This window comes from Bombus pyrosoma, linkage group LG16 (assembly GCF_014825855.1).
Source record: "Bombus pyrosoma isolate SC7728 linkage group LG16, ASM1482585v1, whole genome shotgun sequence".
NCBI lineage: Eukaryota > Metazoa > Arthropoda > Insecta > Hymenoptera > Apidae > Bombus > Bombus pyrosoma.
In genome coordinates, this window is record NC_057785.1 from 8,038,446 (window position 1) to 8,054,082 (window position 15,637).

The 15,637-nt window shown below is 32.2% G+C and overlaps 3 protein-coding genes and 1 long non-coding RNA gene across 7 annotated transcripts in view; 2 read left to right on the forward strand and 2 right to left on the reverse strand.

The window, feature by feature from the left end:
* The window catches only part of LOC122576353 (guanine nucleotide-binding protein G(o) subunit alpha), a 32,349-nt gene extending 25,873 nt beyond the window's left edge, over positions 1–6,476 (forward strand). For all 3 annotated transcript variants that reach the window (XM_043746532.1, XM_043746531.1, XM_043746533.1), the window contains 2 exons: positions 586–739; positions 2,011–6,476. In XM_043746532.1, coding sequence (XP_043602467.1) covers positions 586–739; positions 2,011–2,198 — 342 coding nt within the window. In that variant the 3' untranslated portion in view covers positions 2,199–6,476. The remainder of the gene's footprint in view (positions 1–585; positions 740–2,010) is intronic.
* Positions 6,477–6,701: 225 nt separating this feature from the next.
* Positions 6,702–9,647, reverse strand: LOC122576359. Its single transcript, XR_006319732.1, has 2 exons — positions 9,547–9,647; positions 6,702–9,469 (listed from the first exon to the last, which is right to left on the reverse strand). It is a non-coding gene; the product is annotated as an uncharacterized LOC122576359 (long non-coding RNA).
* Positions 9,648–9,956: 309 nt separating this feature from the next.
* On the forward strand, positions 9,957–12,793 carry LOC122576349 (probable 28S rRNA (cytosine(4447)-C(5))-methyltransferase). 2 transcript variants are annotated; one of them, XM_043746522.1, is made up of 7 exons: positions 9,957–10,336; positions 10,456–10,586; positions 10,700–11,076; positions 11,144–11,311; positions 11,388–11,583; positions 11,655–12,023; positions 12,098–12,793. In XM_043746522.1, the coding sequence occupies exons 1-7, from the start codon at positions 10,237–10,239 to the stop codon at positions 12,560–12,562; spliced, it is 1,806 nt and encodes a 601-aa protein (XP_043602457.1). In that variant the 5' UTR covers positions 9,957–10,236; the 3' UTR covers positions 12,563–12,793. The 2 variants fall into 2 exon arrangements, with proteins under 2 accessions (XP_043602457.1, XP_043602456.1); XM_043746521.1 differs by having other exon boundaries at positions 9,960–10,336; positions 10,453–10,586.
* LOC122576351 (vacuolar fusion protein CCZ1 homolog) lies at positions 12,656–15,586 on the reverse strand. The gene is made up of 10 exons (XM_043746529.1): positions 14,934–15,586; positions 14,730–14,824; positions 14,549–14,642; positions 14,226–14,441; positions 13,977–14,152; positions 13,752–13,895; positions 13,513–13,658; positions 13,172–13,433; positions 12,964–13,091; positions 12,656–12,891 (listed from the first exon to the last, which is right to left on the reverse strand). Exons 1-10 carry the CDS (start codon positions 15,006–15,008, stop codon positions 12,839–12,841), a joined length of 1,389 nt encoding a protein of 462 aa, XP_043602464.1. The 5' UTR covers positions 15,009–15,586; the 3' UTR covers positions 12,656–12,838.
* Positions 15,587–15,637: the final 51 nt, after the last annotated feature.

A 15,637-nucleotide genomic window follows, 5' to 3' on the forward strand; every position in this document is an offset into this window, starting at 1 on the left:
TGAAACTTGCGAGTTACGGGTCAACTTGGCGTCAAGTCATTCCCGAAAACTTTTTCACACTTTGTCATGTCTTTGTTATGTATTTCACGAACCGTTATGCTTTATTTGATATTTTTCTTGAAGCTGTTGAAGAATAATGGTACTTCTTATGATGAAATATATTTAATACTTAATAATTGACAGAATCGTACATGAAAAAGGTCCTCTACATATCTATGTGCTTTTTATCTCTTTGCCTGTTCTACCATAAAGAGAAGATTCGAAAATTGTTTCGCACCATTATATTATATGCACACGCTACTTATGGAGATGCATATGGAGAATCCTACGTGGGAAGAAAACGTGATAAACTGCAATTGTTGGAAATTAACGAGTTCTCGTGGAACGACCCCATTGATTAACCCCTCGTTCTTCAATCCACTGGAATGATTTGCTGTTTACATTATTTTACAAATTTCTTTCTATACCTCTATTTTTCATGCGATACTTTGTACATTTATAATCATGCTAGATTATAGTTATATATCTCTGGACATTAATTATTATTATTATTATTAATGTTTTCATGTTAATTATCTGTTATAGAATCGAATGCAAGAAAGCTTGAAACTGTTCGACTCAATTTGCAATAACAAATGGTTTACTGACACCTCGATTATTCTCTTCTTGAACAAAAAGGATCTTTTCGAGGAGAAAATTCGCAAGTCTCCGCTCACCATTTGCTTCCCCGAATATGCCGGTAAGAAAATATTTTTCACATTTATATCGAATAGAATTTTTTGAACGAGAAATTAAAGATTAACCTATTTCCGTGTCAAATGCACGCTTTCATCATCGGTGTTAAACTTTCTTTTTCTTTTTTTTCTTTTTTTATTTATAGCGAAAATTACAGTAAAAAGATTTTATATCGTTCTTGTTAACCTTTATTAATCTAGTGAATAATTTATAGAGCACCCAGTATTTGTTGCATTTCAGTAAAAAGAAATTAACGGTTTGGAATAGAATTTCAAAAATTACAGCGTAATCCATTAGTGAAGATCATATGTTGCATGTGGTGTAAAAATAAATGCGGGAAGTTCTCATTGTTATAAAAAGTCCGTAGTCTGTTGCTGCCCTTGGAATTCCTTCACGCCCCACAAGAGAGCTACATCCTCTTGTTTGAGGTACACTGATCTAAATACGTATCGTTCGTCGTATGTCATCCATCTTCTGAATTTTCGGTACGAATGTGAACATTATTTTTAGGTAATAGAAGCTGAAATTGTAGAATAAATTAAATAATTTCAATGTTTATTCTCTTTTTCGCTTTTCTTTCTTCTTTTTCCATTTTTACGTAATCGCGAAAGTTGAAATATGTAAGAAATAACATAAAAGTGATCTTAATTAATTAATTAAATAATTAATAAAAGACAAAAAATTAAAATTTTAAACACTATCCATTCAAATATTATCAGTTTCCTTTCTCATTTATAAAAACAAAACATTCGTTAGACAGAAAAGATTCTTCCAAATCTCATATTCAAAGCAAACCAATTCAAATCGAAAATAATCATTTACCGCAATTTGTCTCACTGAAGAAACAAAAAATTCATATTGCAGCACATTCCTTAGCCTCTCCCGTCTGAAGAAAGCAAATCTAGAGCAGAACTTCCTGCCAGATGTTACCAACCTCGTTCATAAGGGTTAAACTTTCAATTTTTTTAAAGAAATTCCTGAAACACCCACTGAGGAAACAAACGTAATCCAAAACAACGAAATGTAATCTGTTCCCGTTTTGATTTTACTGCGGTCCTCTAAGCTTTTATGTTTTGATCGAATAAAGGGCGTATAACGACTTAAGACAATTCTTCGCATAAAATTAAGAAATCACGCATGCCAAGAACGATTCTTTCTTATTTCCTGAAACTTAAAAAGCTTTTTGTAATGATAGGGGAATACAATTCGGTCAAGAATGGCCTACATCGGTAGGTTAAACGAATATAATAAGGAAACGTGTTTGTCTGACCGTAGGGGCGCAAGAGTACGGTGAAGCAGCCGCGTACATCCAGGCGCAATTCGAGGCGAGAAACAAGTCAACCACTAAGGAGATCTACTGCCACATGACTTGCGCTACTGATACCGACAACATTCAATTCGTGTTCGACGCAGTCACAGACGTCATTATCGCCAATAATCTCCGTGGCTGCGGTCTCTATTAGGATAAATATTCCCGTCGTGGAGCCGATCGACCGACACACACTCACACTCACACGCATAAACACGACAGACATGTATTGCGAGAACGGGGGAGCGCGTGAGAATGAGAGACTGCGAGATTGTCAGGTTGCCGAGAGAAAGATCGCGTGACAGAGGGGGAGAGAACGGCTGAAAGAACGGGAACGAGAAAAAGAGATACACCTATGTACCACCGCTACTACTACCGACCACCTGCGGATACCTTCTCGACTTTTTTTTATCAGACACCTCTTTGTGCCAGCTCTTTCAACCTTTCTCCTTGTCATACTGAGTGATTCGAACGCAGTTCCACAATGTTTACGCAACGCTATGCATTATGCGCTGCTAAAGTGCTGCTATGTAAGTAGGTTCGCTTGTACAATTCCTGGATCTTCTTGCATAATAACTTACTAATTACTATTATCAGCAAACCGATAATTCATTAGTTATAGGGTTCTCCTCTATCATTTTTCATTGAATGGAATGGATCAAATACTAACTTATGATTTGTAAAATCTTATTTATTTCATCAACAAATTTGTTACCATTATGCAAAGATAATCTGTAACTTTTGAATTGTAAAGTTTCGTTAATAGTATTAGTTCAATTGTCCATGGTGATTGAATTAAGACCACATGGAATTTTCAACAGTTCTCATTGTGCTATACGCAACTGAGAAGCGTACTCTTAGCGAACTGTTTTATGGGAAAGTTAAAGGCAAATGAAGAACGTCATTCTAATTCAATGAACAGGGATTGTAGAAGTTAGGAACTTCTCCCTGAGAAATATTTGTCAGATTACTGACTGATATTATAAAAATAATATCAATTGTGGACTGTTGTTAGTAAATCGCTTCTTCTAATTGTCTTTTGAGGCAAGCAGAGAATTGTGTAGGAATTTTTAATATCAGCAGCATCAAGAATGTTTCTCTACTAGAGAAATTCATCTTATGATTTGAATTTTATATCTGGAAGAGAAAAGAATAGAAAAGTTTGGAATAAAGTTTTCAGCTAATTGATCCTTCGAGCTAAATACATCTGGATTGAAGTTGCAATTATTTACTATTCCGCTTTTAAATACCGAATCCAATCTTAAAATGAATTTCTCAATAAAGAAACATTCTTTTCTATACCACAATCAGATTTGATTGCTGTATTAATTGCAGAGGACTTAATATTGCCTTTACTCATTGGTCATTTTCCATTTTAAACCGATTGTGACTGAGTCAGCCTATTATTAGCGTTGGACAATCTGTTTAACCAATACCGAGTACTGTGATCAATCTTTTTGTTAACTGTCAGAACTGGTGAATTTTGTCATATATAAAAATCTATTTTTGTGTCGATATTTGAAACTAAAAAATTATATACAAATGATTGGATTTCATATATTAAATTTCGTTAAGATTCAAAAGCTTGTATAATGTCACTTGTTTGCTTAAAAAGAATTATATGGGTCAAAGGGTCAATAGTTAAGTCCTTCGTAATCAAAAATATGGAATTAAGGAATATGTTGAAAGAGGGCGCACAATGATCAATCCAGATTTTTCATACATTACGCGGTAAATCGCACAAAGACCAATCACGAAGCACACTCGAATCTCGAGATCCTTCATCTGATTTTATTGTAAATTAGGGAAAGAATATAGTTATCTGTTCAGGTAGAAAATTAAGCTGAACAAAATTCTTTTAACATAGCAAATAATTCTAGTTAATAGTTTAACATTAAAATTCTTTTGATAAAAGAAATAATTTCTTTAGAAATGTTTCATTTGACAAACACTTTAATTTTCTACCTGGGAAGAAACGATTTATAAGCTAATAATACAATTTTCCTTTTTCACGAGTAGTATAATAATATTCAACTATTTCAACTTTAGTTGAATAAGCATGTTACGTTCATCGCCGATCGCACAAGTCGCGCACAAGAAACGCGCGCGAAAAAAGTATATTTTTCTCTCATACAAAATATTTTATATTTTCCGTGCAAATCTACAATTCCTACATCTGTCGGATACGTATAATCTTATACTATTCGGTTTTCGATCAGTTCCTTTCGGTTAGAAAACTAAATAAAAAAACAAAAAAAAAAAGAAAAAAAAAATGCGCTAAAATTGTGTAAAAAGCATACAAACGCCGTTGATTGAAACAAGTGAGATTTAAGTGAAACCATAAAAACTCGATAGATAAGGTCAGAATAGTGCAAGATTGTCAAAGCATGCAGAAAAAAGACGTGAACATGTTGATGCGTAGATATTTAATTGAAATTCGATTTCCAATTCGTCAAACATTATTTGGCAACGATTCGAGCAAGATTCGTAACGCTATTGACAAATGGCGCACCGTACATGACAAAGAATTCTTCACTGGTTTTCCCTTAAATTGAATCAACAGTTTCGTTTCGTTCCATTGTCACGCACATTTACGCGACTGTACGCACACGATCGCACAATTATACGCAACGACGCAATCACACACACGTACACACGTTACACGAATATACAGGGTATTCGGAAATAGATGGCCGAACTGTGGTATAGTGTAGAACACGATATCAAAGTTTGGCCACTTATTTCTGAAACATTCTGCATAGGGCATACGTTGAAGTGTTATTACATTTGCGAAAAGTGAAAGAGGTTCCACTCAACGAAGCTAGGATCCTTGAATTTCCGAATTTTCTTCGTACGATTCAGTTACCTTCTTACGCAATTACGTTTTACGTTTCTTGATCAGGTCAGGCGTGTTTAAGGAGCTTTCAATTATTCGATGAAATCTCGGCTTCGTATTAAGTGATAGCGTTTTTGGATCGACAGAAGCCGTGTCTTTACGCTTCTTTTTTCATCGAACCAGCCCTTACTGGCTTTAAAACGAATATAAGTGCAGACCGAAACATTCCACGTACAGTCAAACGCAGTTCCCCGTTTTCTATTTTTCCTTGGTTCGTATTTAATCATCGCACAATGTACCAATTTTCTTTTTCTTTTTTTTTTTTATAATCTTTCCATTTGAACGACTTTTTATTTTTGTTTTTTTTTTTTTTTTTTTTTTTTTTGGAAAAGATTTCACTCCCTTTTCCAGAATTGCAATTGCGATTGAAATGAGGAGTTGTGGCAGAATTTTTGGGAATTTTTGTACGAATCCTTTTACCAAAGATATTTGTTTAAAACTTTTATATTAAAAAATATCATATTCTAAATTTATAATTAATGTTTGTTGGGAATTCGAGATTTTTTTAAATTTATTTAAAACAGTTGCAATTGCAATTCGTCGCTGTTCAATTGTAATATAAATTAAAATATCGAGAAGTGTTTGACCAAAAAGAACCAAAGAATCGAGTAGAACAGTAATTACAAATGTAAAGAAAAAAGAAAGGGAAGAAGAAGGAAGAAAGAAAAAAAATATTCACAAAATTAATCTGAATTATGTATATATGAAGGACAGAATTTTTTTTCTTGAAGAAGGCCAAGAAGAATTTCACTATTTTTTCTTTCGACGACTAGTATCAAAAGAAAGAACACCTTTCTCTCTACGTTTCGATTTTGATTTTTCCTAATCTTTCTTTTTTTCTCTTTTTGTTTTTATACGTCGATTTTTGCGAATTATTTTTATATCGTTAGTTGGATCTAGAAGATGAAAACAAGATTTAAAAAAAAAAAAAAAAAATAGTATTACTGTCACCGCCGTTGCCATATTACTGTAAAAGTTAATATATAAATTTTAGGGCTATCGATTATAATTAATTAAGTATTCCTATATGTAGTAGCCATAATTATGTATAAATAAGTACGCATATAGAACTTCTAGTCAAATAGAGAACGTACTAGCTCGTACAAAAAAAAAAAAAATGTATAACGATCGGGGAAGTGATTGCTTTGATTTATTTCTTTCGCAGCGAGGATTTTTATTACTCTTAACTATTATTATTAATTTTCAGTTCGTTTCAATATCTGTAATCGATAATAAATTGACAGGAAGATGTAGCTTTTATATTTATACTCACACTATCGGTTAGAATATTTGAGGCGCCAAATTTAAACTACTGATTAGTGATTTGATTGATTTAAAAGAGAAAAGAAAAGTTTAAGTTTCAACCGACAAAGAAGAAGCAACCAGTGAAATGGAAATAAAGAATAACAATAGATTGTAAATCGAAATAATTGTAATACGTAACGGGTGTGCAATTTCGAATTTAGAAATTGTAATTCAGTTATTATTATAACCGCCTAGGATAAATGCAATGAATTAAACTGTGTATAGCAGTGATCGCCTTGATATTCTTCATTCTTGCTGGTTTTCCCCCGATCAGGCTCGCCAGTAGCAGTCGAAGCTGCTAGTGAAATTTCCCTGTATTTCTTGAGGGTTGCTTCTGAATTTGAAAAAATGGGGAGAGCCACACATTCATGAATATTTCTACATTAAAATTTTTGTATTTATCGTTTTCATTTAAATTACTTATTTTTCCTTTTTTTTTTCATTTCGTTCCTTTTGTATTTCGTTCGTTTATTTCAATTTTCTTTCTATTCGCTTACCAGCGTGAAATTCAGGGATTTTTAAGAAAAAAACCACGAAAATCTTTCGATTTTTGCACGACGACATATTTCTCGCCTTCGGACGCTTTTTCATGCCATAAGCTATAAATTGTTATTTTACAACAGACCCAACGTTATTATTTTGTAATAAGCACACACTCTCATCCGGCTAACTATTGAACTATGGCAAGCCGCGATTTTTCAATCTACAACATTTTTACCGGCTCAATCAGTTAACTTAACAGCTACCGATATATCTTTAACAAAAGGAATTTCAAATTTTGAATTTGCATTTGGAAGATGACAAAGGAACAAGAAATTACTAGATTGTGGATCGAGAAATCGTTATCGTTGCTCCCAATTATCGAGAAGCAGCAGTTCACGGTTTGTAAGTTCCAATGAGAATTAGAAACCGAAAAAAAAAAGAAAAAAAAAAGAAAAATAGAATAGAATAAAAACCTACAAAAAAAAATACGAACGGAGTTTTAGTAAACGGGATAACAACGCACGAACTATAAATTGCGAGACGAATACTAACGAAGTAAAGAAACAATAAAATCATCGCGTGATCAGAAGAAAACGTTCTTTATAGACGAACTAACCAAGAGAAACTTAACAAACGAGAATAATATTTTTCACGAGGGCAACGATAAAACTCTTATTACGAAGGATATCGAGTACGAAACGAATGATGTGTGGGCGAAAGAGGGAGGAAGGAACGAAAATGGGTCACGAGATGATTGGAAAACGAAGAGGGTAAAAATTTTAGTAGGAGAACGAAGAATGAAAACGGTATCGCGGTATATGTAGAAATAAACGTATTTGGATCGATAAAATATTACTATCGATCTTTCGAAATGTGAAGGATACACGCAATATGAAAATAAAGAGAGAAGAGAAAGAAAATAATTGACAACATTGGCGTGCAACAAAATTAACTGTAATGTAATTCAGTATTTGAACGTGTCGTCAGGATTCCTGGGTGGGGGTAGATGGCCACGTGGTGGGGATAGATGGATGAGCGAGACAAGTACGGGTGTAACCAACACTAGTGTTATTATTGTAATTGTAACGATTAATGGTAACGTTCATAATCTTATCGAGTAAACGCTAACTGATAATAAGATGACGTGGATGGAATAAAAACATAAAAATAAATACAAAAAAATAAATAATGAAACATTGTGGGAGGAGTACTATCATTCACATGATCGTGAAATAATTAGAAAATAATGCGCGCAACAGAAGAAAGATCGTTTCGTAAAATCATCCGTAGACTCGACGAATCGACGCCGTTTCTTTCTTATTACTTTTACCTTTTCATTCTTTTATTGTGAAAAAGAGAACAAGGGAGAAAGAGTGTGAGGGAGAGTGAGTGAGGCACATTTCAGGCAAGGGGGACTTTTTTGGGGGAAGAGGAGGGAAAAGTTGCGAGAGGAGGATTGCTCTCTCATTATACATATATAAATATATATAATTATTATGTAATAATTGTCCATACATCTTGAAATGTCGAAATAAACGAACAAAGAAAGATAAGCGGTTTTTATTGTCACATCACGCTGTTTTACATACGTATATGCAAGAATGAATAAACGGTTGAACGGTCAAAAGTAGCAATCATTCTTGTCGTTATAAGTAAGTACTTGTATACCTGGTATTTTGATTTCTTAATATAGTATTTCTCTTTTATTTTTGCTGTATAATCTGTGCGGATTTTTTACAATATTTTTACGATAATTTATGATTATTAAAACCACGTGTAAGTTAACGGTCCTATTTATTGGTATTTTCGGTAGACGTTGGAAAGAATCGGCGATCAAACATTAAAAGCAGTATTTCTCAAATTTTTATGAAAAGAGTCACGGGCAAAAGTGTAATTTTTGTTTAAATGGGAAATAGTGATGCTAAACCTCGAAAAAATCTTTTTAATTATCGATAACCATTACCGATGACGAGGACTGTTTTGGTTACTCGGTTACTAAGAAAACTTGACACTCTTAGCCGCGCTCGGCTTACCACCATTATAAGACTAGGCTAAGTTTCGTGCCGTGTGTTGTCGCTTCATTGAGTTTCACGCTTTAACAGTTTAAATAAAGTTTAACACTACTACGGTATGTGTCATGATTATTTTTCGTTCAGTTTAAATTCCTTCCTTGGCGTATCGTCAGGGCATCAACGATACGCTCCGAACAACCTATTTGATCGATAATGTCGCATGCGACACGAAAATGGTATAGGGAGTCAGACCGGTCAGGTGACCGGTAAAACAGCAAGACTGTTGGTAGGCTAACGTCACAAATGTTACGCCTATCCTATATCTCGTCGGTGATATAAGAAACAGAAAGCGTTCATCATCAGTAATTCTAGTTGTTTCACGGTACAAATGCTGCATCACGTGGTCAACCGCTGACGGAAACGAAACAATCATTATTAATGTAATAAGAATTACAGTAATCTACTATTTCCAGTAATCTACTGTTTTCTTGATAAACTTCTTCGATAATAAACTTCAATCAAATGAATGTTTATTAGCATTAGTTAATAATAATTTGTGTTACTGGATAACAAATAAATCATAGATTGTCGTGTAAAATCCGAGCAGATAAATGGGCTACTCTGTGATCCAAATAATTGGAATCGTTGAATCGTTGAATCGTTGAATCATTGAATCATTGAATCATTGAATCGTAGAATTTGTTAGAACCGTCACGATGAGCTCAGAGTCTAAGTAAATTTCATTAAAATGCAAATCTTTCTTAAAGTACTTTATCTATTATAACTCAATTTTAAATATAAATTACTGTTCAAGTTAATTTCTCTCGTTGTGTATTTCTCCACTTAAACGTCGAGTTCGTTTTTCGAATTGTTTGAAGTTGTTACGCGAACAGAGTGCTTCAGCACCTCACGGGCAGCAACCGCGCCAAATGCCCCAAAATCTTGGAAGGGCCATGCAACAGGATATTTTTCTTATAAAAATATAGGAACATTTAACGAAATACGTACAATTTTCCTATCTTATGCTAGTTATTTTATTCAATAAAACGATATTATTTGAATTTTGTATTCTTCCGAGACTAATTGTGCAAGAAAAAATATACAAACCTCTCTTATACAAATATTCATACATCTTTTAATATCTACAAGTTTTAAACAGAAAAATATTTCATTTTCATATAGTATTCTCACAATTTTCTAAGTTGGTAACATCTACGTAGGGCTAAATGATAAATATTGAAAGATAGGTTATACCTCACGTGTTCTTTTTCAAAAAGGTTGCAAGCAACATTTGCGATTTCTTGTTTTTTCATCTAATTCTCTTTGTATAAATAACATATAATATAATGATATATAATAATAGATGTAATAACGTACATAATAATATGTAATAATAGAAAATGTAAAGGTTGTATACGCGAAATAAAATATCACGTTCCGTTTCATAAAAATATCAAAATTCGTTTAATAACAATCGTGGCATAAAATATATTAAAATGGGACGAAAAGCTAAGTTTAATGACACAACTCTGTCGAGTGGTCATGGAAGAAAAGCAAAGAAGCAAGGAGATCCAACATTTCCAAAGGGAGTACTAGGTATGCGCAGAAATTTATTTATACATATACATATACCTTAAATATGAGTGTACATATATATTGCATATTGCATGAGTATATAGAGTAATAATAATATAACTTTTATCTAATAAAAGAAGAAAAGGAGTTAAGTCATAGACAGAAGCAACGAGCAAGGAAAAGATTATTGAAGAAACAAAAGTTAAATGAAAAAGTAAGGAAATTGCAGCAAAAGAATGGCGAGAAGGTGGAGGACGCTGTAACCGAAGACGTAAGATTTCTTTTATTTCTTTAACGATTAAGTCTTAACTTATATGTTTATATATTTATATATGTATACAAGTATACAACGACATTAGTAATATATACCGTTTTATGTATTAGAATATAAAAGATATCTCAAAACTATTAAAAATAAAGAAAAAGAAGAAATCTCTTAAAGAAGGACCAAGAAATGACAGTTTCAGTCGTAAGAATGATCAAATGCAGTTTGACAATGATATTAATATATCCGATAATGAAGGAGTAATAGAAGACGAGCAACAAAAGATTAAAAGAAAGAAATTACTTGACAATGACACGGAGGATGAAACTGATAAAGGATCCAGTGACAATGAAGAATATGGACAAAATGGAGAAATGGATTATGAGGAAGTAGATCAAAGTGAGGAAGATGGCGATAGTTCTAATAACGATGATGTTGATCTACTTCCTATTGAAAAAGCAAATAAGAAGTTGAAAAAGAAGCAAGAAGAAGAACAGTGAGCATGACTTATTATTCTATAAAACTTTTTTCATTTAAAATCTAATTAATTTTCTCTTTATTAGAAAGCTAGCAGAGGAGGAAATGCATGATATGACCTTACAACAATGTGTCTTTACTTTTCCCACTAAAGAAGAGCTTGCAGATGTTACTAATCTGAAAGATGTACAACAACGTATAAAAGACGTTATTATGATATTATCAGATTTTAAAAGGTTGCGCGATATAAATAGGTATATGTCTTAGGGTTAAAGGATTTTATTTCATCGAAGAATTTCAAGGAATTGTACACTTTTATCTTTTTTGAAGATCGCGTACTGAATATATGGACCTTCTTAGAAGTGATTTATGTACATACTATAGTTATAATAATTTCTTGATGGAAAAACTGATACAAATATTTCCACTGGATGAGTTATTAGAATTTCTGGAAGCAAGTGAAGTCCAGAGGCCTATGACGATACGAACGAATATATTGAAAACACGTCGTCGCGACCTAGCTGAAGTATTCATTGAATGAAATATATAATAGGTATCTTCAATATCCTTTAATTTATCATGATATTAATATTTCAGGCTTTGATCAACAGAGGGGTCAATTTAGATCCTATTGGCAAATGGACAAAAGTTGGATTAGTGATTTATTCGTCGCAAGTTCCTATGGGTGCGACACCAGAGTATTTAGCAGGGCATTACATTCTTCAGGGTGCATCTAGCTTCTTACCTGTTATGGCTTTGGATCCTAAAGAAAACGAAAGGGTTCTTGATGTGTGTGCCGCGCCCGGAGGAAAATCATCACACATCGCAGCACTTATGAAAAACACAGGTGTACTCTTCTCAAACGACGTAAACGAAGAAAGGATAAAAGCAGTTGTCGGCAATTTTCACAGACTTGGTATCACAAATTCAATCGTTTGTACTTACGATGGGCGAAAGTTACCAACAGTAAGTATTAATAACATGTATGAACACGTTGAATATATGATATGGTCAAATTAATTAAAATGTATAATTTTCAGGTGATTAAAGGTTTCGATAGAGTATTATTAGATGCACCATGCACTGGTACTGGTGTTGTTTCAAAAGATCCAAGTGTTAAAACAAACAAAGACGAAGTAGATATACAGCGTTGTTGTACATTACAAAAGGAATTACTTTTGGCGGCTATAGATTGTGCTAATGCACGTTCGGAATCCGGTGGGATTATCGTTTATTCTACATGTTCGATCCTTCCGGAAGAAAATGAATGGGTTATTGATTTCGCCCTTAAGAAACGTGATGTTAAATTAGTACCGACTGGACTGGAATTTGGCGCCGAGGGTTTCACCAGTTATAGACAATACAGATTTCATCCTTCGTTGAAATTAACTAAACGATTTTATCCCCATGTGCATAATATGGACGGATTTTTTGTAGCGAAATTAAAAAAGTTCTCCAATATTGTTCACAAAAACAAAGATGCAGAGGAAGAAGCTTTTGATTAATGGTCATTTTTAAAATAAATTAATATTTTTATAATAGTTGTAATATTTGGAAAAATGCTGTCCAAGCAATTTAAATATATTAAAAATATATAATTTGTCTGTACAGATTTTATATTTTACATTAACTTTATATATAAATTATTTCCACAGTTACAGTGTTATATTTCAGTGTTATATATTGCTTGTATATTAATTAAAAGAGTAAACAGCCATTTTAATCGTCATATAAAATAGTCGTTAAATTTTTATACTTAGTAAATTTATGAGGCCTTTCCATCAATGGAAAAATATACTTTTTAATTCCTTTTCACATAGTTTTTTCACATCGTCTGAAATAAAGATTATTACTTATATTTATATAATTTTATGTATACACACCGGTACATGTACAACGTATATACCTTCTATTTCCATTATGCTTGCACTTTTTTGTTGAATAACTACAAAAAATTCCCTCAAGTTCGATAACTTTCCAACAACCCAATAATCGCTCATAGTTTTTATAATTATTTCTCCAGCTTCTTTTAATCTGAAATTATAAAAAAAAAAGTGTATTCTATTTGTAAAATAATAATCTTACATCAAAACATTATTGTGTTATGTACTAACTTATTGGTGTCATTATATATATCAGTGATAACTCTCAACACTTCTGGCGTTGTAAGCACATTAGAACATCGCCTGTTATCCGGATGTATTGTACTTTTATATGCTAGATTAAGTTTATTAAAATACAGGTATTTGCAAGATTCCGACGAAACTATTACGTGTTTAGCACATTGTTCTGCAACCGAACTAACAAGTGTAGTTAATTGTGGGCCAAGAAAACTATCCAGGCTTTTAAAGAAATCTATTAACAAGCTCGTTTTGCCTGTAAAATAAGCACTCCAATTTTAAAGTTTCTGCATGATTATCTAAAAAGAAGAGAAGAGAAAGGGAAAGGTACTTACTGTCAACAAACAAACATATTGTAGCGCTCAATGCTCTGTAAACAACTAAATACAACGACACCGGTTTTGTAGAATAATTGATATATACTTTAGGAGATTTACCAATTAAGCTTGGTTCATTAATACTAGATGGGCCAGTGACAAATCTATAAGATATATATATATATATATATATATACACATATTAACTTATTATTTTGTTATATACAGAACAATAAAAATATTTTGCATGTACTAACTTTCCATAGTGAGTGGTAGTAAATGGTGAAGGTGAATTTCTGGGCATTGAACCCTCGTGTAATTCTTTTTCAAGATGAGCTGGTAAAAGCGTACTCACTAGATAATTATAAACTACTTGCATATCCTCTGGCTCCAAACCACTCCTAAATGATAACGGACATTAATTCTTTAGTTGTTTTGCATATATTATATTATAATAGTACGACAGCATTTACATTACTAACCACACAACTTGATCGTTGTAAAGAAATGCAGTATATTTCACTTGGGAAAACATGGCTTCTACAAGATTCATAAAACACTGAACCCGTAAAAATGTTATTTTGTCAAGAGGTAAGAATTGTAAGCCTTGGAAAACATCCAAAATATCACTATTATTCAACTTCAAAGACATTAGATACTGTGAAAAATACATGATATTGAAAATTATATTGAAAAATACAGAAACTGTACATTTTAAGAATTCCCCTTACCCTTGAATAAAAATGTTCAAGTTTGTGTTTTAATAACGTTATCGACCCACAATCAGGTTCATTAATAATGGTGTCAAATGATCCCATAAATAGTCTAAACATAACATACGCTTGCTTCAATATAGATTGACAGACACTGCTAGAAACTTCATCGTATTGATATTCTGTATATTTGTTACCATCTTTCTCTTTCCAAATGTAAGGTACACCGACGATCTATGAAACAATTGAAATCTATGAACAAATATTCATGAATTTTATATGATATAAAATATTACATGTTACATTCTTTCATAAATTTTCTGATAGCAATAAAACCTTACCATCACCATCCAAAAATTTGATTCTGGTTGATAATAAATTTGACGAGTCTTATGTGTATGACAATAATCGCACGGTTGACCAGGATTAAATGATCTAAAAATTTGAAATGCATGAACATAATCTTAATATTGTACATAGAGGTAGAAACTTTAGAATCTAGAAAAATATGTCTATACATACTGCGCAAATTTAATAATTGCTTCACTGAGTCCTATATTTTTAATTTGAACATCTAAATCTCTTTCTGGATAATAATAGAGAATCTTTTTTTCTTCCTGCATGCAAAAAATACACAAGAACACACTTGCATTGTACGTATGTAGTGTGTAAGAATTTTGTAATTTTTGTATGTAAATATTTTATTGGTAAATTTAATTTACTTGCCTCTCCCTCTTTTTTTGCATATGTGCCATTGAATATATAAAAATGTTCTAACGTAACCTCCGTTTTCGATGACATTTTGACAAATAATTTAAACAAAAGATACTTAGCCCTTTTTTCATATAAAATGCAAAAACGTTACCACAATAACTTATCGATTTAAACGCTTATTTGCGTTTTCTTTGCTGAAACATTTTAGCCGACAAATAAAGAACAACTTCGAACAATCAGTGTGTAGTTGATAAATTATTTTGAAAACTTAATACATAAGATGCTGAGGTGGCAGCACGCTTTATTATCACCAGTTTCATATGATACACGATGTGTTTCTCAACATTAAATATTATATATTTTACAATAAAATTAAATATATATATTGCATGTTATTTACATTTATTATCGTTTATATTTCTCTGTTATGTTAATTTAAATAGGTAAACCTTTATGACTTTTAACATACAAAAGATCGATAATATCACAGACAAGGCTTCTTGTATCATATTTGGTTCACGAGTAATTGTTATTTATGTGTGTTGTCGGGAGCATGTTATAAATTAACAGCCTAATTGTTATAAATGAATAGCATAAACGTTATAAACAGACTTATAGGAAATTTGAAAGTGCAAAATTACATAGAATATGAAACACATAATATGAAATTACATAATATGAAAAAATATGTATGTAACTAAATAAAGTTTGAAGTA